Here is a 23428-nt window from a genome sequence, read left to right on the forward strand (position 1 = left end):
TATATATTACACTTTCTAAATGTAAAAAATAATTAATATTTTTAAATTAACCTAACCTAATGTTTTATGGTGTGATTTTAAGTGCTCCTGTAATGTTTGTGATTCTTGCACACTTTGTGTTATGCTGCATGATATTTCATTAGAAGTTGCATCGATATAAATATTTTTGACAGAAATAGTACGAGCTCCTGATTGCAAGAAAAGAGATGGAACTGCATTTGGTTTTAGTCTCTGTACGTATGTATTAGGTCTATTCAAAAAATCTGATGACTGGAAATGTCTACTGCATATTACACTATGCTTTGTAGGAACCCAATTAACCCGATCTGCTGCATTAGTCCATTTTTCACACCTTTCGGTATCATTCAAGGGAAAGCTGAAATAAAATATTTATGCACAATTTTCAACATAGTGAATGTTTAATAGATTTAATAATTAAGATACATGATTTATTACAAAAAATTTGAAAAACTAAGAAATACACAATTTAATACTTACTGAAAAAATTGAAATCCTTTTCCTTTTGCGTAAACTGTTTTACACGCAGCCACTGCACATGTCATGGGCATTTTTAAAACATGAGGCGTCTTAAAAGCCGACTTACCTATTACAATTTGAGGTTATACATCCGTAAAATCATACACACTTTCGAAAAGTTTGTGTACATGAAGTCAATTTGCAGATGGCGGCTTAGCTTCAACTAGCGCAATAACAAACTATAGTATGCTAGCGGTCTAGGTAGTTGTATAGAAGTCTGTGACTGTATCTTATACAGCAAGATTGGCCGTCTCAATTTTTAAATCGATTTTTCTCCGTAAATGATACACTGCCATGATTTCAGTAAAGCTTTTCTTGAAATGGTTTGGAATAAGCTTTTATTTGAGCCCATGAACATCAAAATCGGTTCACGCAATCCAGAGATATCATACTCAGTTAGCTATATATATATCGAAAATAAGATTCTTCTTCATAATCTTCTCCAGTCAAAATGTATGTATGTCTCGGGCTGAAGTTAATCGCTAAAGAAAATGACGTAATTTTTACATACGCGACGACTAAATAATCGATATAATCGATAACTAATATGGCGACAACTGTTATATAGCTGTCAATTGAATGTCAATTGAATTGTAAGGTTTACCGGTATAACCTTAATATTTTTATAAAAATGAATTGGCTGTAATGATAGTGTAATAGTGTAATATAATCAAAACTACGGATAATTTAAGGGAGAAACATGAAGGAGTCAGCAAGATTATCAGATAAGTCACATTGTATTCAAAAATATGTATAAAATTTAATGTTCGGTGGTACTTTGTGGGATTTTTTTATTGCAGGTTATATAAAATATTCTTTATATGCATATTCCCTGTATGCAGCTCTGTTTTGAAGTCCTACCAATGCCAAATGCTCTAACAATTCTTGGAAATATCCTGTTATTGAAGAATGTAGATTGAGGAAGATTGTAAATGAAACAGAGAAGGATGAGGTTGTTACGTTAACTCATAATCAAGACACATGGTATTGTTTCAACAGCAATTAACATAAACGTTTTTAAGTAAAGTAAGTGCATTGTAATAAAAGGTTGTTTTATTAAAACAAAGTTATATATAAGGCACCATTTCATAGTTTGCAGTATGATGCCAAACCAGTGCCAAATAATGTATCAAATCTTGGAAATACCCTGTTATTGGAGGATGCAGATTAAGGAAGATTTTAAATGAAACAAATAATGTAACAATTCTTGGAAATACCCTGTTATTGGAGAATGCAAATAAAGGAAGATTGTAAATGAAACAAATATCATATATGCGTACAAATATTTCTGACTAAATTATAGTAACGCTTGTTTGGAAATTATGAAGCATTCCGATGAACCTTCATTTAGGTAGAGTACCAGTTGACTAGTGTTTGGATTTAAGCTATACAATATTAGATGTTTACAAAAGACGCAAAGACACCCAAATATTACAGATCTTTAGTCTCAAGGAAGTTAAGTCACCAAGCACTAAAGAAAATGGAGATGGGGTAGCATCAAATACTGGTAAGTAACTGAGATGCTTCATATTCCTTCAAATATTTATTTTCTTTGAGGAATTATAATTCTTAAATGATGAATTTGATTTCAGGCTTACTCATAGTGTTATCATTTAGTATTTTACAGTCACTATGCAAGTGTATTATAGCAAACAGTAATACTTGTGCTTTGACTTAAATACTTTTGGTACAATTCAATTAAAAATCCAATGAGGATTGTTCGCACACATACTGACTATTGGAGTTGGATCAAAGATTATGCTTTTTTCGCTCCTGTATTCTGAGACTTGAAACAGGCAAATATAAAAGCATTCAAAGATTGGCAAAGTAAGAATAAGCCAATTTTCAGAAAAACGTCGTCCATTGCTCAGCCGCAATTTAAGTATGAGATTTATTGGATGAAATTATATAAAATGCAGTTAATAGCTGCTGATTGTTTTTCTCCATTACCTATGCCAGTATTCAAGACGAGAGGCAGTATACTGGTCATTGGTATGGATGAAAAAATGCACGTTTATTCTCAATGGAAAAAAACTCAGTCTAAAAATTAGTTGTTTCGACTGCATTTTGCAGCACCAGAAATCAGACCAGTTTCAAGCGTATAGAATTTTACGAAACGAAAATTTGAGGACTTTGGCACAGGAAATGTTATAAGGACTACTCGCCAATGTATCTCCCATGTCACCTTTGTCAAGAGTTAGCAGCATAAAGGTGACAATGATTGGTGCTAAAAAGAAACGGCGTATGCAAAACGATAATGCCAACTTCGATTATATGCTTCATTGTAGCTTCTTTGAAGCTTTACGAATTGCTTTTCCAGTCTTGCCCCTGTATCACCTGAAGCAGCTGAGGGAGTTTCTGAAGTTTGGCAAAGTTAGATGTTGGTAAAAAGTCAAATGTTGATAAAACGAAAATTTAAATTAATTAAAATAAACATTTTATTTCATTATTTTTATATGTTGAAAGTATGTTTATTGATTATAAAAAATTTAATCATACTTTTATTATGGTGAAACTGAAAACATTAAAAAACTAGCCTAAGTATTAATTATGAAGTTCATTTATGCAAAATGCATTACAAATATTAATAAAATCAATGTGGTGACTGTGATATTTTTTCAAAATAAATATATATATTTTTATTAGTTAAGCGCTGCTGTTTCAAAAAATGAGAAGGGGGGAAAATTTCTTTAAAATCTGTAGAAATTAGAAGAATAATTTAATTTTTTAAATATTATACTCTTACAAAACGTAATGATATCCCACAAAAAACAGACTTTGCCTGTAAAAAAAGGCGGCAAGTACATAAACCATCTAGCATAAATAATATAGTAAAATTATCCAATTAAAAAAAGTAGTGAAATCCAAATATTAGGCAAGTATATTTTTTCACCTTAGCAAAAGTTAAATTTTCAACAAAAAAGGAACAACAAAGTTACTTGCCGGGCCCGTAATGTCCATGCGCAGTGAGAAAAAGAATCGTCTGTGGTTCGGCTAACTTCACTCTGTATTTTAACATGAAATTTGCTGTACTACGCTATAGCTGAATCTCACACACGATTCAATTTCCCACTGTGCATGGAAATTGCGGGCCCGGCAAGTAACTTTGTTGTTCCTTTTTTTTTCAAAATTTAACTTTTGCTAAGGTGAAAAAATACACTTGATTAATATTTGGATTTCTCTACTTTTTTTAATTGGATAATTTTACTATATTATTTATGCTAAATGGTTTATGTACTTGCCGCCTTTTTTTACAGGCGAAGTCTGTTTTTGTGGGATATCCCTTTCCGCAGCGTTTCCTCCAATCACCTTATCTATTCATTGCTATTGGCTATTTAGAATTCGAATTCTCTGTAACTCTTAACTACAGCTGTTGCTATTGTTAAAGTTAAATCGATATACAGAATTTTTTACCTGCCATATTACGGGTCAGTATTTTTAAAAATAAGTCATTTATGAAAATCTGCTTTAAATAAAAATTTCATGATTATGAACGGGATGTAAAATAACACTATTGATTTGATTTTGCAAGGTTCTTAGAAGATCTCATGAAAGTTTATTTAGTTGTTTCAAGCTTACCTAATTGTTACTATATAGACTTTTAACTTATTTCAAGAAATATGCAAAACACTATTATATATATAGTACATAAACTAGGCACTTACGGGCCACCCCGAGTCGAAAAATAAGCTCCATTTTAAACGTTTAGAACCTCTATTTCTTTGATATTTCAATTTACCGACAAAATTGAACACCAATTTAGTCCTACAAGATCTCAGAGTAGTCCTAGGAGGATGAAAATAATATTTAAATGAAACTTTTAACTCTAAATAGGATCTTCAAATCCTCCCTATGAACTCTTTTGAACCTCTGAGTACTCCGAGTCTTTGATTTAGTCCTGTAAAACCTAAAAGTAGTAGCAAGAGGTTTAATTTAGTGTAGAAAATTCGTCAGCACTTGTTAGAATCACAAAGTCCTACCAATATTCTTTTTACGGATTTGTTGCGATATGATTTAGATACAAGACATATTAAAATTATTTCTTGATCTAATAAATTACAGTGTAACGAAATTAATAGAAAACAAATTTTTAACGGTTAACTCTGTTTTATACCCGTTTATGTTTTTATATATATTAGAAGAAAAATAATAAATAAACAATTGTAATTATTATTCTGACTCATTTTTATTAATTGGCGAAGCTATATTATCAATTTTCATTGCTATATACGCAAACAGTAAGAATTTGTGTTATTGGAATCGCTTCATAGTCTTTGGATCTCTTGAAACGAAATATAACATATTCTGCAAAATTTTATATTATTTAATATTTTCCATTTATGATAAATGGATGTTAGGACTTCTGTTTATGATTAGCCTGATCAGTTCCAGATGATAATACGACATGTTGTTATAAATTTCTTCGAGAAAGCTTGATTATAAATTAAAATTAATCTCAATTAATTTTAATTTGTAACATAATAATTCTTAAAGAAAAATAATTGAGGAAACAATATTGATGTTAAATACAAGATCAAAAGATAACTCTTGTATATTCTAGAATAGCTGAATGGATTAAGTCGCAGGCTGCAGATGTGCATGAGGTTCAACAATCCAGGTTCGAGTCCCGGTCGGGAAAAGATTTTTCTAAAAATATTATTTGTGATTATTAATTAATGAACAGGTAGAAACTAATTGGAACAAGAAATAAATAAGTATAAATTGATATGTAATAGTGGTAATTTGAGAAAAGTATTTTTTGTTTAATTTTCTAATCCGTTTTGCCGGATCCGGCCGGATATCGTCCCTGATCAGGCCCAAACCTGTTTGTCTGATCAGTCTATCGTCAGCATAAGCGTTACATTTTTCTTCCGTGTCGGACGGGGCTTCCTTATACGGGCCGTATCAGAGTTACGGCATGCCGGACGCGGACCTTCTCCGAAACCTAAAGAAATTTCTGATCGGGAGTGCTTATAAACTCCGTTTTAAGCCTACACCTTTCTTTTTTGGACATAAGTAACAAGTTGAGGACCAAAACGGAGTTAAAATTGTATATAGGAATTAATGATAATTTATACCCAATTTAAGCCTTCATATCCTACATTGGTCGTTTATTTTCAGGGATTAGATCCAGTAGTGGGATTCTGTAACTCTTAGCGACAACTTTCGGTATCGTTAAGTCCAGTTACCGACAGAAATCGCTAAGTGCGATTCTGTAACTCAGAGTCAGCGATGATTGTCGCTTGTAATGTCGGTACTGTCGGTAACCTACCGAATCCTACCGAATAAACGTAACTTTCCTTTTTAAGAAAACTCTCAGTTCAATCTTAGTTAAGCGACGGAGTTACGAACAATTGAAGTTAATATAAATTGTACTAAACCGAATCATTTAGCTGAGAATTGATATTTCACTGAGTTTTTTATTGAAAGGAAAACTAATAATATCGTTGTAACTTAACAACGACCGAGATAGATGTCGCTAGAGGTTCAGCGGTACTAATATAAAATTTATCCGACGAATAACTTTAATAAACCTTTGCTTTTCCTTGCACGCATTCCACCAAAAACTCACAATGCTCGTAATAAATAATATATACCACATCAACTATTATATTGTGAGTGTTTTTGGCCTCAAGTGGGTCAAACCCCTTAACGACAGCTGTCGGTATCGCTAACTACCGACAGTTATCGCTTGCGCTAACGAATGAGCGATTCTGTAACTTTAGCTTTACGACAATAGTCGGTGCAACTCATATTTGTACGATAACGATAAAATTCGTTAAGGTTCTAGGGAAGCTGATAATATTGGTGTATTAATACCAACCGAAATAGGAATTTTTGTGTTACTTGACTATATCATTTTTGACTATAGCAATTCTTACTATAGCAAAATTATCATATTTTATTTAAAAGAAGTATTAAAACGTAAGTATATTTTAATTAAAATAAGTATTAAAAATTAATGTTTTAACATTTTTTTGAGTTAGACAATGTACAGTTAGTGCCTGTGTGCTATAGTTAAATAATACAATTAATTCTATATTTTAGAGAAAACCTCTGCATATATATATATATTTATTTTTAAATATAAAAATTGGAAAAATATTAAATTTTATTTCCTACGATTTTTACTGTAAGCCTTAATTTATAAAGAAAATTTATTGTAAGTACTTTTTTGTGATTTCTAAATATTAATTTAAGAAATATTTGTGACATTTATTATATTTACTTTCTCGGTAAACATCTACCGACGCCTATCACGGTCGTCGTTAAGTTAACGATAGAATTCGGTAGCGACCGCCATTTTTAACACCAATTATCGAAAACTTTGTGTTACAGAATCGCTCTTAGCGATATCTCTCGGTAACTCGATTCAATTACCGAAAGTTGTCGATAACTAGTTACTGAATCCATATAGACGGAAGTTACAGAATCGCTCTTTTCGTTACTGCAAGCGACAACTATCGGTAGTTAGCGATACCGACAATCATCGCTGGGAAGTTACAGAATCCCAGCACAGATCTCGGATCAAACTTACCGCAGTGTCGCAACTTACGAAAAAAAAATACTAGATCACCCTAGACTAATCCGGATCTAGTGAGGAGGCTTTCGCGAGAGTGAATCCGGATCCAGATTTAAGTAGAGTAATTAGGGCCAATTCAGGTGTGGAAATTTTAGCTGTCATCAGTGGCATTATTCTAATCAACAAAAGGTAAATATTAAATTTCCAATTTGTTTTGCTAAAGATAAAGAAAGAAGTATAATAATCATTAATAATTTTCACTTTTTATATAATATATTAATTTTCTTACATAATTTCTCTTAATAACATATTATTTACAGATTAAACAATGGATTATATGAATTTATGGAATATTTTATTTGAAAATGATGAGGAGGAAGATGATGTATAAATTATGTAAGAAAATTAATATATTATATAAAAAGTGAAAATTATTAATGATTATTATACTTCTTTCTTTATCTTTAGCAAAACAAATTGGAAATTTAATATTTACCTTTTGTTGATTAGAATAATGCCACTGATGACAGCTAAAATTTCCACACCTGAATAGGCCCTAATTACTCTACTTAAATTTGGATCCGGATTCACTTTCGCGAAAGCCTCCTCACTAGATCCGGATTAGTCTAGGGTGATCTAGTATTTTTTTTTCGTAAGTTGCGACACTGCGGTAAGTTTGATCCGAGATCTGAACGTAAGCGTCCTGACTGATCGGATCGGATCGAGCTCACGCGGAAGCCTCTGATCCATCTAGTAATTTTTTTTTCGACGTTGCATTCCTGCGGTTAGGTTGGATCGTGATCTGGATCGGATCACGAACGTAAAAGTCCTTAGTAAATCCGAACCGAATCCAAATCTGATTACTAATCGTAAACGCTCTTTGTAAATGATTATTTTTCAGGTTAAAATACAATGAAAATAATAGTAAATAATTCTTTGAATCGTAGTTATTTCAATTAATTATTGTGTCCTTTTGTATTATGAATTACAGGTTAGTACTCCTTAATTCCAACGGCATTTTAAATAGATGTTTGTATAATTAGCAATTTTATTTTTAATCAAATATTCCATTTTTGAATACTAATGAAATATAATGAATTTAGATCATTTATTTTTATCATAATTTATTACTTATAATGAATTATATTACATAAAAAACTTGTATTTAATATAATTTCATTTTAGTTGAAATACTTTTTATTGGTAATTTTATTTGTTCCTTAATGATAAATTATACTTGGCATTATATGTAATTGAAATTTATACAACAAAGTCACAAATCTTTCTTCGAGTTTAGAATTTTGTAAAGAACTATATTTCTTTTTGCATGAGAGTTGTTGGGTGTGTTATATGAATTTGTTAAACAATTTCTTTGTAATTAAGTTTTCCATGCAATTTATATTACAGAATTTGTAGAAAAGCTTCAAAATGAATGGAATTATACCAGAAATGGAACAAATTATAAGTCAATTAGAAAGAGGAACAATAGTAACTAAATTTTTTCCACGAAAAAGGCCTGAAAAGAAAACTCTTATGATTAAAAGAGAGACTAGACAACTTGTTTGGTCACGCAGTACTACATCACGTCCATTTGATGGATCAGGTATATATGATAAACTTTTGTATTCTGATCATATTCTGTTATTATTACAAGTAAATTGTAAATACTGAAACTGTATAAATGTATTCTGTAATGTAAAGACTGTACTGACAATTTACTTACAGTAATAATGGAAAATGGGCTATAAAATATACATTGTCCAGTAACTATTTAGTTTCAGCTGATAGACTTTATTAGAATACCATAAATAGCTAATTAGTTTCTTATAATACCATAGTTACTGAAATATATTGTAATCAAACTATTTTCTTAATAACACAAGTATCTCAAAGCATCGTAAGATTTAGGAGCCTTACGCAGATTGCACATTTAAAACATGTTCCAAAATTGAATATTGAACAGTAAAGATTCAAAAACTACCCTAAATCAATAGAAAATAAAATGTTGCATTGATATATTTGCATCTATTTCAATTGGAATACTTATATTCTTTTTGTTTGTTTTTATTATTAGTTTTTAACAACAGAAACTTCAACTTTTCATCCAATTTTAAATTTTGTTGAACTAGCTTAATTGTAAAAATATCTTGTATGATTTTACCATTTTCAATTATCCAGCTAATTTGAAGAAAAGCAAAGACAAATTAAATTTGTTGATTATGATTCTTTGCCTATAAGTTTATGAACATCCAGCAAATTATTAATATAAGTGCTTATAAGTGTTATGGACAGCAAATGTATTAAATAATTGGTTTAATAAAACATTAACATTTATATTTACCAAATTTATAGAAAATTTTGAGATGACACACCTATACAGTATATTTTTACAATAAAAAAAGAACTCAACAAATTGAATCAAAAGTGAAAATTTAATGTGATAAAAATTTATTATAAACAAGAAGGAAAGGAGTGTAATTCATAAGATTGGATTGGATTTCAGTCCACTAATGGCATATTTTATTTTATAAAAATTTTGAACTGTATTTGAATACACGATTCTTAACGATTACACCCAAGTAAACCAGGTTATTTTTCATATCTGTATATGCTACAGTGCACAAAATTTCATGTAATGTAGTTTGTATTAGTAAATGTAACATACTGGTATAGCTTTATTTCAGTATCAATTAGATAGATTGGATACATATGATATACAACGCAATGTTGTATTTCTGTATAATGTAATATATGCAGATATGTTACTGTAATGTATACTATGGATCTATATTGATAAATTTGGATAGATTAGATATGTATCATATGTAAAACAATTGCAATATTACTGTAAACATAAAAAATTAATTCCATGTAATTATATTTACTAGAATTTAATTAAAAATTCTTTACTTATTACAATATCAAACAATTTCACCTAAGTCTGCTGTAGAAAAGCCTGTTTTTCTGGTGGAACTTAAACTCTGGTACTATGATTGATGAATTTAACATTTTGCCCATTGCACTATGCACTTCAATGCATGAGTATAATTTTATTGAATATATACATTGTAAGCAACCATGATCAGAATATCTCTCGAATCTAACAAAGACTTTTGATTCTTACATCAGCCAAAATTTAAGTCTAGTATTTTCTTCTAATAACATATTTTAATTTTTATGTGCTTTGAAACAAGAGTATTTTTACATACAATTGGTTTTAAGATAGTAGTCTGGTTGTTTGGGTTGAAAAATTTTTTTTTCATATTTCGATAGTATATCAACATGAGAATATGGTGTATAAATTTTAAACTGATACTCAAAATATTAACAAAGATATTACATATATTCCAGAGCGCCGCATAATTGAACGCTGTAAGTTGCGCGACAGCTGCTAACAGTTATTCCTCACTATTATGACTCATTACCTTTATATTTCCTTGGAGTTTCGTATACCTTTTGATATACGAAAGGATATAAACAAATATACCCGTATTTGACACGTATGAAGAGACCAAAGGCTTGTTTTATGCACCGGGGATCGACAATTAGTGTGAGGATGAAAGTTCTGTTAGCCAAACTTGAAACACGTTTTTATCGAAACCGCGTTTTCTCGGTCAGCCCGAGGCATAACAGATTTTCTATTGAACCGATCGGGCTGAAATTTTTACAGGTAGTTCTACATATGTGTAATTCTGGCCGGAATCAGAATCATTTTTTTTCTTCCATTATTTTTCAAGTTACAGCCCAATTTACACTAAAAAAATTGTATCTTTTTTTTCGAAGTCCGCCATTTTGTTATTTTTAACCAAATTAATTTTTTCTAGTTTCGGCCAGAATGACAATCCTACTGAACAATAATCCGTTGCATTTTTTTGTTTGCGATTACCCAAACTGGAGATACCTCTCGGGCCAGCAGTACATGTTTTTTTTTCACCTACTTTGACCCCATATAATTTAAATAAAATATCGTAAAAATTCAAAAAAATATATTTTTGTAGAATTCAATATAGTATTAAGGGGATGCATTGAGCGACTCTAACACTCATTCAAGTTTATCTTCCAAACTATTAGGAATATGAATTTTTTTGTAGAGATTAAATTTACTCTTTTAACTGTACTGAAGCGCGCTACAAACTCGGTTTCTCAAAATTATAAAAAAATATTTCATAAAAATTATAAATACTTGTACTTGTGTTGGTCATAATAATAATGAAAATTAGCCCTTGTAGCGAGCTAAAGAAAAGTTCTATGAATAATTTGGGACCAAGAAGAAACAAATATACGTAAAAATGTGGACGATTTTTTTGAAAAACTAAATTAGTTATTGAAAGACTAGTTTTACACTGTTTTATCGACCGAAAAGTTTCACTGTGCGTTAGACAACGACAGGCCTATTAGCTCTCTCGCTTTAGAATGGGTACCCACTCTCTCCCCACCATTCCCCGCTAAACAAAGCAGCTCTCCATAGCGGAATGGAAGAACAAATAATTATTTGTAGATTTCAGGGTTAGGTGTTCAAAAATCCGGCGTCGTACCGCCCTTCCATATCATTTCTGACAACTACTATAAATTTCTCAAATCATTTTATCCTCTACAAGTCTCAAAAAAATTCAATTAGTTGACAAAAGCGTGACTCGTAGCAGCCGACGCTGATCGCTAAGTTGTGTAGCGTAGCGTATAACCTACGAGCACCAACAAACAGCAAGACGGCTGGCTAACGCTGCCTGTCGGTGTGGTTCCGTAGCGCAATGCAAAAATAAATAATTATTTCTAGGATTTAGGGTTAGGTTTTCGCAAAACCGACCTTGTACCGCCCTTCCATATCATTTCGGGAGACTACAGAAAAATTTTCAAAGTATTTTGTTATCTACAAATCTCAAATAACTTGATTCATTTGTCGAATGCACGACTCGTAGGAACCGACGCTGATGCGCTACACAACTTAGCGATCAGCGTCGGCTGCTATGAGTCACGCTTTTGTCAACTAATTAAATTTTTTTGAGACTTGTAGAGGATAAAATGATTTGAGAAATTTATAGTAGTTGTCGGAAATGATATGGAAGGGCGGTACGACACTGGATTTTTGAAAACCTAACCCTGAAATCTACAAATAATTATTTGTTCTTCCATTCCGTTACGGATTCACACCGACAGGCAGCGTTAGTCAGCTATCTTGCTGTGTGTTGGAGAGTTGATTTATTTAGCGGGGAATGGTGGGGAGAGAGTGGGTACCCCTTCTAAAGCGAGAGAGCTAATAGGCCTGTCCTTGTCTAACGCACTGTGAAACTTCTCCGTCGGTAAAACAGTGTAAAACTTGTTTTTCAATAGCTAATTTAGTTTTTCCAAAAAATCGTCCACATTTTTACGTATATTTGTTTCTTCTTGGTCCCAAATTAGTCATAGAACTTTTCTTTAGCACGCTACAAGGGCTAATTTTCATTATTATTATGACCAACAAAACTACAAGTATTTATAATTTTTATGAAATTTTCTTTTATAATTTTCAGAAACCGAGTTTGTAGTGCGCTTCAGCACAGTCAAAAGAGTAAATTTAATCTCTACAAAAAAGTTTATATTCCTAATAGTTTGGAAGATAAACTTGAATGAGTGTTAGAGTCGCTTAATCATCCCCTTAAGGGATAGAGCAGTTTGCTGCATCATTAGAAAAACAAAATGACTCGAAAATAGATTTTCAAGTAAGCCCATAGTCTTCTCTGTAAATTTAGACCTAAATGGAGAGCTTGAAGGATCCCTTTACAAATGAATAAGCCTTTTTTCATTTTATGAAGGGATAAACCACAAAATTAAAAATAATTTTTTGTTTATGCCGTAGATTGTCCATAGCTATTGCCCTTTTGCCTAGTACTTTTTACATATTGTCTGCCTAAATGGACTTGCCAGTAAAATTAGCCAGTTGCTGGTCAGATTCTAGTTTATGGTAGTAGTCTAGTAAATCGACCGGTTTTGCAGGGTATTTTTCGGGAATTTTTTTGACTACCTAAATGAATTGCAAAATCTGAAAATTGTATGTTATTAATACTATATTGAATTACACAAAAATATATTTTTTTAATTTTTACAATTTTTTATTTAAATTATAAAGGTTCAAAGTAGGTGAAAAAAAACATGTGCTGCTGGCCCGTGAGGTATCTCCAGTTGGGGTAATCGGAAACAAAAAAATGCAACGGATAATTGTTCAGTAGCATTGTCATTCTGGCCGAAACTAGAAAAAATTAATTTGGTTAAAAATAACAAAATGGCGGACTTCGAAAAAAAATGTACAATTTTTTTAGTGTAAATTCGGCAGTAACTTGAAAAATAATGGTTGAAAAAAATTGATTCTAGTTCTGGCCAAAATTATACAGATGTATAAAACAACCTGCTAAAATTTCAGGCCGATCGGTTCAATAAACAATCTGTTATGTCTCGGGCCGACTGAGAAAACGTGGTTTCTAGAAAAACGCATTTAAAGTTTGGCCAACAGAACATTCATCCTCACACTAATCGTCCATCCCCGGTAAGTACAACAAGCCTTTGGTCTCTTCAAAAGTGTCAAACACAGGTATATCTGGTTATATCCTTTCGTATATCAAAAGGTATACGAAACTTCAAGGAAATATAAAGGTAATGAATCATGAAAGTGAGGAATAACTATTAGCAGCTGTCGCGCAACTTACAGCGTTCAATTATACGGCGCTCTCGAATATATGTTATATCTTTGTTAATATTTTGAATATCGGTTTAAAATTTATACACCATATTCTCATGTTAGTATACTATCGATATATGAAAAAAAATCGACTCAACTAAACTACTAGCTTATGCTGACTAGAAGTTGATATGGTGAGCAAAAAGAAATATTTTACAAATCACCAAGCAAATCGTAATAAAGAGTAAAAGAAAAAAGCATAAGTATTTACTAACTTATCTGAAATCTTCTCATACCTAAGAGGGTGCCAAGACTGAATAATAATTTACAGCATTAACAAAAAATTATTTTTATTTTTGTTGCTTGTCTCTTCATAAAATGAAAAAAAGCTTATTTATTCTTAACGGGATACCTCAAGCTCTCCAGTTAGATTGAAATTTCTAGACAAGACTATGGCCTCACTTGAGAATCTATTTTCGAGTCATTTTGCTCTTCCAATGATGTACACAGTAAACTGTTCTATCTGATAAAACAGTAAGATTTCCAAAAACAGACAGAATACAATTTCTTATAATAGCTTTTTTAATATAATACTTATTTGTTGACTACCTTAGAACAATTCATATGTCGCGTCACCGAAAAGATAAAACGACTTGAAAATTAATCTACAAATAATGCATTATCTTTACCTAGAGTTTTCAACTAAATGTGTGCTACCGAGTATCCTTTTAAAAATAAGCAGAAAATGAATTTCATTAGCACCAGGATCATGAATGTAAAACATTATAGAAGATAATATTAATAATCGGCATAGTTGCGTGCGTGTGTGTATATGCGTGTACGACAATACGGATCGACAGAGAAGTACAAACTTCTTTTGTTTTTTGACGGGGTACTGTCAACGAAAATGAAATTAAAGTAATTTTTCCGTTGAATCAAAGCCCTGATATATTGGTTTATATAATTAATTTATCTCAGCAATGACGCTTTTCCGGATGTCACAGTATTGTTGTAGTTCATTCGCTGGTTTCACGAAAACTTCGGAAACTTTTGTATAATAAAGATTGTGCGAAACAATGTCCCAAGTTGGCTCCGTACCTCTGGTCAGAAGGGAAGGTCTTATTCTAGAATAAAATATTCAAAGCCAAAGATAAGAGGTAAAAGTAGTTTTTATTTAAATAAATAAAATGTACAAAAATATATTTACAAAAGAACCGCTAGACTAATGATCGACCTTCTAGGGAATTTGCTCTCGTCAACTTCTAGGGAATTTCGGTCTACGAAGATTCCCTAGAACCCCAGAAAGGAACGCGGACTTAGAAGCTCCCGGACTGGGCAATTTTCCCTGGAGTATTCCCCAGTAAAATCCCCAGCCACGGGAGGAAGCGAAATAGGAGAAGTGGTTTTAGGGAAGGGGAAGTCCCCTTACCCCTCGGCCTACTTCTCCTAGAGCTATAGTGGCTCCGAGCCACCCCAACCCCTAGGGTGAATGCTACCCCTCCCGCTACCCGACTCTTTCGAGAGCCCTGGACTTGAGGGTCGGAACACTGGGTCCGAGGTAGTCCTCGGAGGCAGTGTGGAGGGGAAGGAGAGGGTTAACTTCTCCCGGGCAGTCCCCGGAGAAATTTCCCCTTAGGAGGGAGGATATTGCCGCAGAGGGGTAGTCCCCTCTTGGTAGGCGGTGGGTGGTTGGGTGATACTTACCAAAGATCTACCCGTCGAGTTCGCCAGTGGAGGCGCTCGTTTGCTGGCCAATAGGAGGCGCTGCCGTTGAGGCGTCAAAAGAAGAAGCCGTGGAGGCGTCAAAGATGCTGCTGTTGCTGCGGTCAAGCAGCGGTCGAGCAAGGCTGAGGTGCGATGGGTCCTTATCAAGGACCCATCTATATAATTCCGCGGCACGAAACTTGCCAGCGAGAGGGCTGCTCGTGGCGCTGGCCACCTAGTGGTCAGGCGCGCAAGCTGTGCCGCGGCCGCGACGCGCCAGGGCCTGTAGACGCGCAAGCGCGCCGCGGTGCGAGATAGAGAAAGACAGGTGGAGCGGCTACACGCTGTTGGTCTAGCCGTCCCCTGTGAACGCAATAGAGACAGGGAGATATAGCAAAAATGTGGAATCTACTTCTCAGCATTGTTGCTCCTCCCGATCTCCAACAATGATTTTATTGTCAAAATGATACAGTCTCCTTTCTTATACAAATGGTGTTAAGAGATATGAGCTATGATTCTAGATGTGCGAAGGCGAAAGATTGCTTTAAGAAAGTCTTAATGATCAGGAGGACTGAAGGTCCTAGAAAATACGACTGATCGCTCTTAACTGTAGACTCGAACTAATTTTTGGGTCTGCACGTTTGGGGCTCTTATCCTCAAAGTGCAGCGTCAAACATTACCTAATATGGTAACGCTTTGTGGGTTCCAATGGTCAAATGCGTCATTGTTCTCGAACGTTCGACTGTCATCGAAGTGCATTGGCCACGTGTCGGGACTCAGCCTTGGCGACAATGTGAACGAGCTGCGTCAAGCGGTTCATGTTACACTTAGGAATTTATCGCTTCAGGAGTATTTATCCTTTACAATAAGGCTATTGATATTTTAACATATTTATAATAGATTTTGATTTATTAACTATGTTTTTAAATGATAATATTATTAGTAATATTAGTAATGTAATGTTTATGGTAGTAAGGGTTACCATAAAAAACAGACTTCACCTGTAATAAATGGCGGCAAGTACATAAACCATCTAGCATAAATAATATAATAAAATTATTCAATTAAAAAAAGTAGTGAAATCCAAATATTAGGCAAGTGTATTTTTTCACCTTAGCAAAAGTTAAATTTTTGAAAAAAAAATGGAACAAAAAAGTTACTTGCCGGGCTCGTAATGTCCATGCACAGTGGGAAATTGAATCGTGTGTGAGATTCAGCTACAGCGTAGTACAGCAAATTTCATGTTAAAATACAGAGTGAAGTTAGCCGAACCACAGACGATTCTATTTCTCACTGTGCATAGACATTACGGGCGCGACAAGTAACTTTTTTGTTCCTTTTTTTTTTTTTTTTTCAAAAATTTAACTTTTGCTAAGGTGAATAAATACACTTGCCTAATATTTGGATTTCACTACTTTTTTTAATTGGATAATTTTACTATTTTATTTATGCTAGATGGTTTATATACTTGCCGCCTTTTTTTACAGGCGTAGTCTGCTTTTTGTGGGATTTCATAACGTTTTGTAAGAGTATAACATTTAAAAAATTAAATAATTGTTTTAATTTTTTGACAGAATTTAAAGAAAATTTCCACACTTCTCATTTTTTGAAACAGCAGCGCTTAACTAATAAAATAATATATATTAATATTGAAAAAATATCACAGTCAACACATTGAATTTATTGATATTTGTAATGCATTCTGCATAAATGAACTTCATAATTAATGCCCCGGTTACTTGTTTAATGTTTTCAATTTTACTATAATAAAAGTTTGATTAAATTTTTCATAATCAATAAACCTACTTTCAACATAGAAAAATAATTAAGTAAAATGTATGTTTTAATTAATTTACATTTTCTGTTTATCAACATTTGACTTTTACCATCATCTGACCTTGCCAGACTTCACTAGTTTCATCAGCTACATGAGTTGATACTGGGGCAAGACTGGACAAGCAATTCGCAAAGCTTTGAATAAGCTACGATCAAGCATATATTCAAAGCTGACATTGTCGTTTTGTTATACCACGTTTCTTTTTAGCACCAATTACTCTCACATTTATGCTGCTAATTCTTGACAAAGATGACATAGGAGATACATTGGCGAGTCGTCCTTATAACATTTCCTGTGCCAGAGTCCTCAAATGTTCGTTTCGCTAATTTCTATACACTGTTGAAACTGGACGGGTTTCTGGTGCTGCAAAATGGAGTGGAAACCATTAATTTTTGGACTGAGTTACAATTGAGAATAAACGTGCATTTTTTCATCCACACCAATGACCAGTATACTGCCTTTGGCCTAGAGTACTATCATAGATAACGGAGGAAAACAATCAGCAGTTACTAACTCAATTTTACAGAATTTCATCTATTGAATTTCATCCTTAAATTATGGCTGAGCAATGGGCGACGTTTTTCTGGAAATTGACTTATTCTTACTTTGCCAATCTTTCAATGCTTTCATCTTTGCCTGTTTCAAGTAGCAGAATGCAGGAGTGAAAAGCCCAATGTTTGAGTCAACTCCAATAGTCAGTTTGTGAGCGAACCTTCTTTCTTGGTTTTCTAATTCAATTGTACCAAATGTATTTAAGTCAAAGCACAAGTATTACTATTTGCTATATTACACTTGCACAGTGACTGTACAATACTAAATGATAACACTATGAGTAAGCCTGAAATCAAAATTTTACCATATGATAATGTACATAATTAATAAATTCAATAATACCATTGAGTATACTAGTTTTCCTTAATCTTTTCAGATATTCAATTATTTACCATCTTCTCTTAATAATGTAGCCGTTAGACATAAATTACATTAGGGTTAGACAATTGTTAGTACTCGATTGAACATTTTTGCAGGAAATTATATGCACTTCAACCAAAACCATAATACCCCAATGCTGTTCCTGCAACCATTCCACTGTTTCTTCAGCCTCCCAAGAAAGTTTTTGTGTATGTGTCATCATGGATTATGTTGTATCTAAAAAACTATAGCTCATTGGCTTCTCTTTTCCTTTACTAGTAAACAGATATAACATCCAGTCATCAGCAGTTGACCACATTTGAAATTGCTGCTTCCATTGCTCAACCAAAACTCTATAATTGAATAAAACCGAAACTCTGTTTTCCAGCACTACTTGGTAACACTATCTTCTTTATCTATCTTATTATAAAAAGTAGTAATATTTTCTGGAACTGTAACTGATTCCTCTGTAACTTCAGTACAACCTTTTGGTGCTTGCATTTTTCCAAGAATTGTTATAGCATTTGGCACTGGTATGACTTCAAATCAGAGCTGCATACAAGGAATATATTTTTTTATAACCTGAAATAAAATCCCACAAAGTACCACCGAACATTAAAGCTTAATATATTATTCATTACAGTATTACTTATCTGATAATCTTGCTTACTCCTTCATGTTTCTCCCTTAAATTATCAGTTGTTCTGATTATATTACACTATCGTCACAACCGATTGATTGTTATAAAAATGTTAAGGTTATACCGGTAAACCTTACAATTCAATTGACAGTTAACAGAATCGCCATATTAGTTATAGATTATATCGATTATTTAGTCGTCGAATTAGTAAAAATGACGTCATTTTCTTTAGCGGTGAACTTCAGCCCGAGACATACATTCTGGCTGGAGAAGATGACGAAGAAGAATCTTAATTTTTGATATATATAGCTAACAGAATATGAGATCTCTAGATTGCGTGAACCGATTTTGATGTTCATGGGCTCAAATAAAAGCTTGTTCCAAACCATTTCAAGAAAAGCTTTACTGAAATCATGACAGTGTATCTTTCATGGAGAAAAATCGATTTAAAAATTGTGACGGCCAAACTTGCTGTATAAGATACATTAGTGCCTCGACGGCGGTATAGATACGTCTATACCTACTTTTATGTACTTGCCGTCGAGACACTAGCGTGTCTCTTGATTATTTTCATCTTTCATCAGCCCAGGCACTTTTTTATTAACCAATGTTATTTTATAAATATTATTTGTCGAATAATCACTGGTATCAAACATTGTTCTACAATCTCTTTTAATAGTTTCATAAATATCAAAATGTTTGATCTCGTAAATCAAGCTATCAGTATCCATATATAAAATTTTAGCGCAATCATTAAAGCTCGTTTTCATATAATTATGGTGAAAATCGTATAAACAAATTTTTGAAATATATAATATTGACATACCAACGTAAATGGGTTTATTAATCGTTACACATAATCTATTCATTTTAATCGCTATTAAGTTTTCATTAAAAATAACTCTACTATGAAAATTAGGTTTTGAAATATATGAATTAGCACCATAACGACCGTCCCATACAGTACACAATTTTACATCCACATGATTTCGTACATTTTCCATTGTTTTACCAAAAACGGCATTATTCATTAATTTATATAAGTTTTTTTCAAAATCATTATTAGCTTTTACACGTAAATGCGTGTTCAATTCAATGTAAACGTGTAACCATTCCTTTTGCTTAAATTGTAAAATACGATGTATTTTATCCAGTTGAAGACCATGTTTTAAGCATGTTTTCAACATTTTAATGTGTATAACGTATCTTTTCTTATCGTATAACGTTGTTAAAAGCTTATGTTTACTATTTAACGGTGATAAATCATGAGTAGAACAAAATGGTAAATCTATATGAGAATTATGAATACTTTGCGGATATTTTAAATCGACTTCTAATATATAACCTAATGTAGAATTTGTATCTATGTTATTAACATCAAAATTCTCACAATTATCAACCCATTTGAATTCCGCATATGGTAATGCTTGTGACATTGCCCATCCATATAAATTATTAACATCAAAATACATTAAATAAACATCATCCTTCATAGGATCATAAAGATCATTCATATACTTATTATTTGCCACAGAATGTCTCTTACAACATTGACTAATACCACCTCGTATACCTCGCTCAATAAACGTTACCTTATCAATATCTATTAATAGTTCTAGTTTTATATTTGTAAACTTTAACATTGCATCCCAGGTAAAACTCGGGAGAGTAAAATAATAAGCAGGATCTAAACCATAACTTGATAAACAATTCATTCTAAAAGTTCGAAATATATCGGCTAATAGAAGAACATCAGTTTTTAAATAAAGATCACTATATTCACCTAAATTTTTAATGTTAAAAATTTTCCTTACTTTTTTCGCATGTTCATATTCCTCTAATGTTATATTACATAAACTTAATTCATTATAAAAATCTTCATATTTTGGTAATGTAGTATCTTCAAATTTATCCCAACTGTCAAGATAATCATATGGAAATACACCTTTTTGCGTAACTAATTCAAACTCAGTATTATTCATAAAATTTTCTCTCACAATTTTCATATCACTTTTACACAATGTTTGCGATAGTTTACTAAGCGATACATTTAGGAATCTGTATGAATCAATAAATCGTATTTGTAATTTTTTTTTGTTTTCATGAATCTTAACTGTTTTCATAATTCCAACATATCTTTCAGTGTTTAAAGCAATTACTTTAGTAATACCATTTAATAATAAAGCTACCTCTTCTATTAAAAAATGCGCATCATAATTACTTAAGTTATGAAAAACTATAGGTAAAATATGGGAATCACGATAATTTAAATTACATGTATTATGTGCCGCTCCTCTAAATATACCAGTTAAATGACAATAATCTTTTACCTTTTCATCATTTTCAAGAAAATGTTTCTCACTTATATGACATTTTGTTGCATTAAAAAATTCTAACTTTTCTATTTTAGTTAATTCATTCATAGGAATGTTCATATTAAATATACATTGTTCAATTATTTTTTTTAGCTCATTGACAAACCATTTCACACAATTAACTCCTCGATAAAATTGATATATACATGATTGTTTGAAAGTTGATTGGGTGATATCCGCGAGGAGGTCTAGGAAGGAAGGCTCCAGGGTGACAAAAAGAACGCCCAGGAAATCTGGTAAAATCAGTTTATTTGATTTGAAAAAAATACAAAAGAATGAAAAGTGCTCCAAAGGAGGCTGAGCCGCAAATTGATAATCCACCCAAAGTTACAACTACGAAATCCCAACCCTGTGGTCCCCAGGTCCCCGGACAGGATTCCCCGTACCTGAGACTCCCAGGCAACGAAGATAGAGAGAAAGGAAGACGATTTCTTGGAGCCCAAGAAATCGACGATGGAGCAGAAATGCGTACTAAGAGACTTAGTGGCGTCGCAGGAAGGGAGGAATGGCTAAGCTGCTGAGAAGAATAACAGAAAAGACAGAGTCTAGAGTCTAGACCGTTTAAATTGAGCCGACTTATCACGGAACTCTTGGGTATTGATATGTACAATAGACCCAAATAATAACAGCGAGAGAGAGTTCTACGCCGTGGGCCGCCTATCGGCCTCTGTTGGAGGTAGGATCAAGAGAGACAGAGTGTGAGCGGGAGCGAGACGGCCTGAGAGTCCCAGATCGCTCGTACCTACACTCCGATCCCCAACAAATCCTCCCCCGCATTGACGTTCCTGCATCAATTCAGATGAATCTCGCAGATTTTGGAAATAAACTAAACTTATGTTCTAAAATTTGGAATGGTGAAACACCGTAAATAAAGACCATGGTGGAAAAGAAAAAGAATAAAAAAACCTTTGAGCGAAGCTCCGAATGTCCACCAATGGTCGCAGACTAACTCATTTCTTAATGATGAGTTTGGCAGTTTTCAGCTCTAACGCTGGAGTCCAACGCAAGAGCAATTTTCCTTGAGGATCCCAGGACTTCCACTGCCGATATTTCAAGACCGCATGCAATGGTATACGGTGAGTGAGCCCGAACGCCAAGACGGTAACGTATTTTGCTGTACGCTCCAGCTCCTTTGCGGTAGAATCATACAGGATTCCATTCTCCCAACTGCTCGCGTATAAAACAGCTAAATCAATTGCTGGTGCTAGTGTACGAGAAGGTCCCGCTATGGGTTCCATGACCACGTCAGCTGATTCTGGTTCAGGTGGACAAGGCGGATCCAAAATGACCTGCATCCTGGAGTCCTCTTCTTCCTTCGTCGACACAAGCAAATCCGGAAGTTCAAGCAGAGAATCAACACAAGGAGCATCGTCCGAAAGACTCAAGTCACTGAAGGAAAGGTCCAGTACATCGGACGCGTTGGCTTCTTCGCCCCAAACTTCACTTAAGAACATTTCGACGTTGCCGACTAAATTAGGCACCTTGTCACTAGCAATGATTAAGGAGTACTGATTTAATAAGTAAAGCGTCAAGGTGATGAGATGTACGAGTCGGCAGATCAGACGCCGTTGGGATTGTTTGTCAATATTTGTATTTATGCCGGGATCCTACACAGCTGGGTTAGGCTGCGTTGAATCTGTTTATTCGCTGTTTGAACCACAGCTACTCTTGCTACTGAGTCTGAACCGATTATTAAACGAATAATTCGGCCTAAGTTCCATTTGCAAGGTGGAGCGTTTGGAGTCTTAATTATAACGATGTCACCCTCACGAAAATCGTTATTTTTGATTTGCCATTTTGGACGAGATTGTAATGATTGCAGATATTCGCCCGACCATTTTTGCCAAAAGAGCTCGGTAATCCGAGTGATTTTCTGCCATCGATTTAGAGTAGATTCCTTTAAATCTAGAACGGACATTTCGGGTGGAGCGAGTAAAGAGCGACCAACCAAGAAATGCCCTGGCGTTAGACATTCTAAACTTTCAATGTCATCGCGTAAGCGAGAAAGAGGTCTGGAGTTTAGACAGGCTTCAATACGACAAATTAGTGTGGTCATTTCCTCGAACGTAGGAAGAAAAGTCCCAAGAACACGCTTTAGATGATGTTTTACGCTTCGTACCCCGCTCTCCCACAGTCCACCCCAATGAGAAGTGGCCACGGGAATAAATTTCCATTCTATTTCGCGTATAGGTTCAAAATCTATAGATTGCACATGTTTCAGAGAGCCTTGGAATGCAAGTTTCAATTCCTT

The 23428-nt window shown here is 33.4% G+C and overlaps 1 protein-coding gene across 5 annotated transcripts in view; it reads left to right on the forward strand.

Moving 5' to 3' along the window:
* The first annotated feature begins 7879 nt into the window (after window positions 1-7879).
* Window positions 7880-23428, forward strand: part of sl (small wing phospholipase C gamma 1) — a 467203-nt gene continuing 451654 nt past the window's right edge. For all 5 annotated transcript variants that reach the window (XR_010823023.1, XM_066731397.1, XM_066731396.1 and 2 more), the window contains exons 1-2: window positions 7880-8051; window positions 8468-8663. Coding sequence is in view for 4 of the 5 variants with exons in the window: in XM_066731397.1 (XP_066587494.1) it covers window positions 8489-8663 (175 nt within the window). In the remaining variant the exon portion in view is untranslated. The remainder of the gene's footprint in view (window positions 8052-8467; window positions 8664-23428) is intronic.

Source organism: Prorops nasuta, unplaced genomic scaffold (genome assembly GCF_024137725.1).
Source record: "Prorops nasuta isolate Cenicafe-Biocafe unplaced genomic scaffold, Cenicafe_Pnas_1.2 PNAS00009, whole genome shotgun sequence".
In the NCBI taxonomy this organism is placed as follows: Eukaryota; Metazoa; Arthropoda; class Insecta; order Hymenoptera; family Bethylidae; genus Prorops; species Prorops nasuta.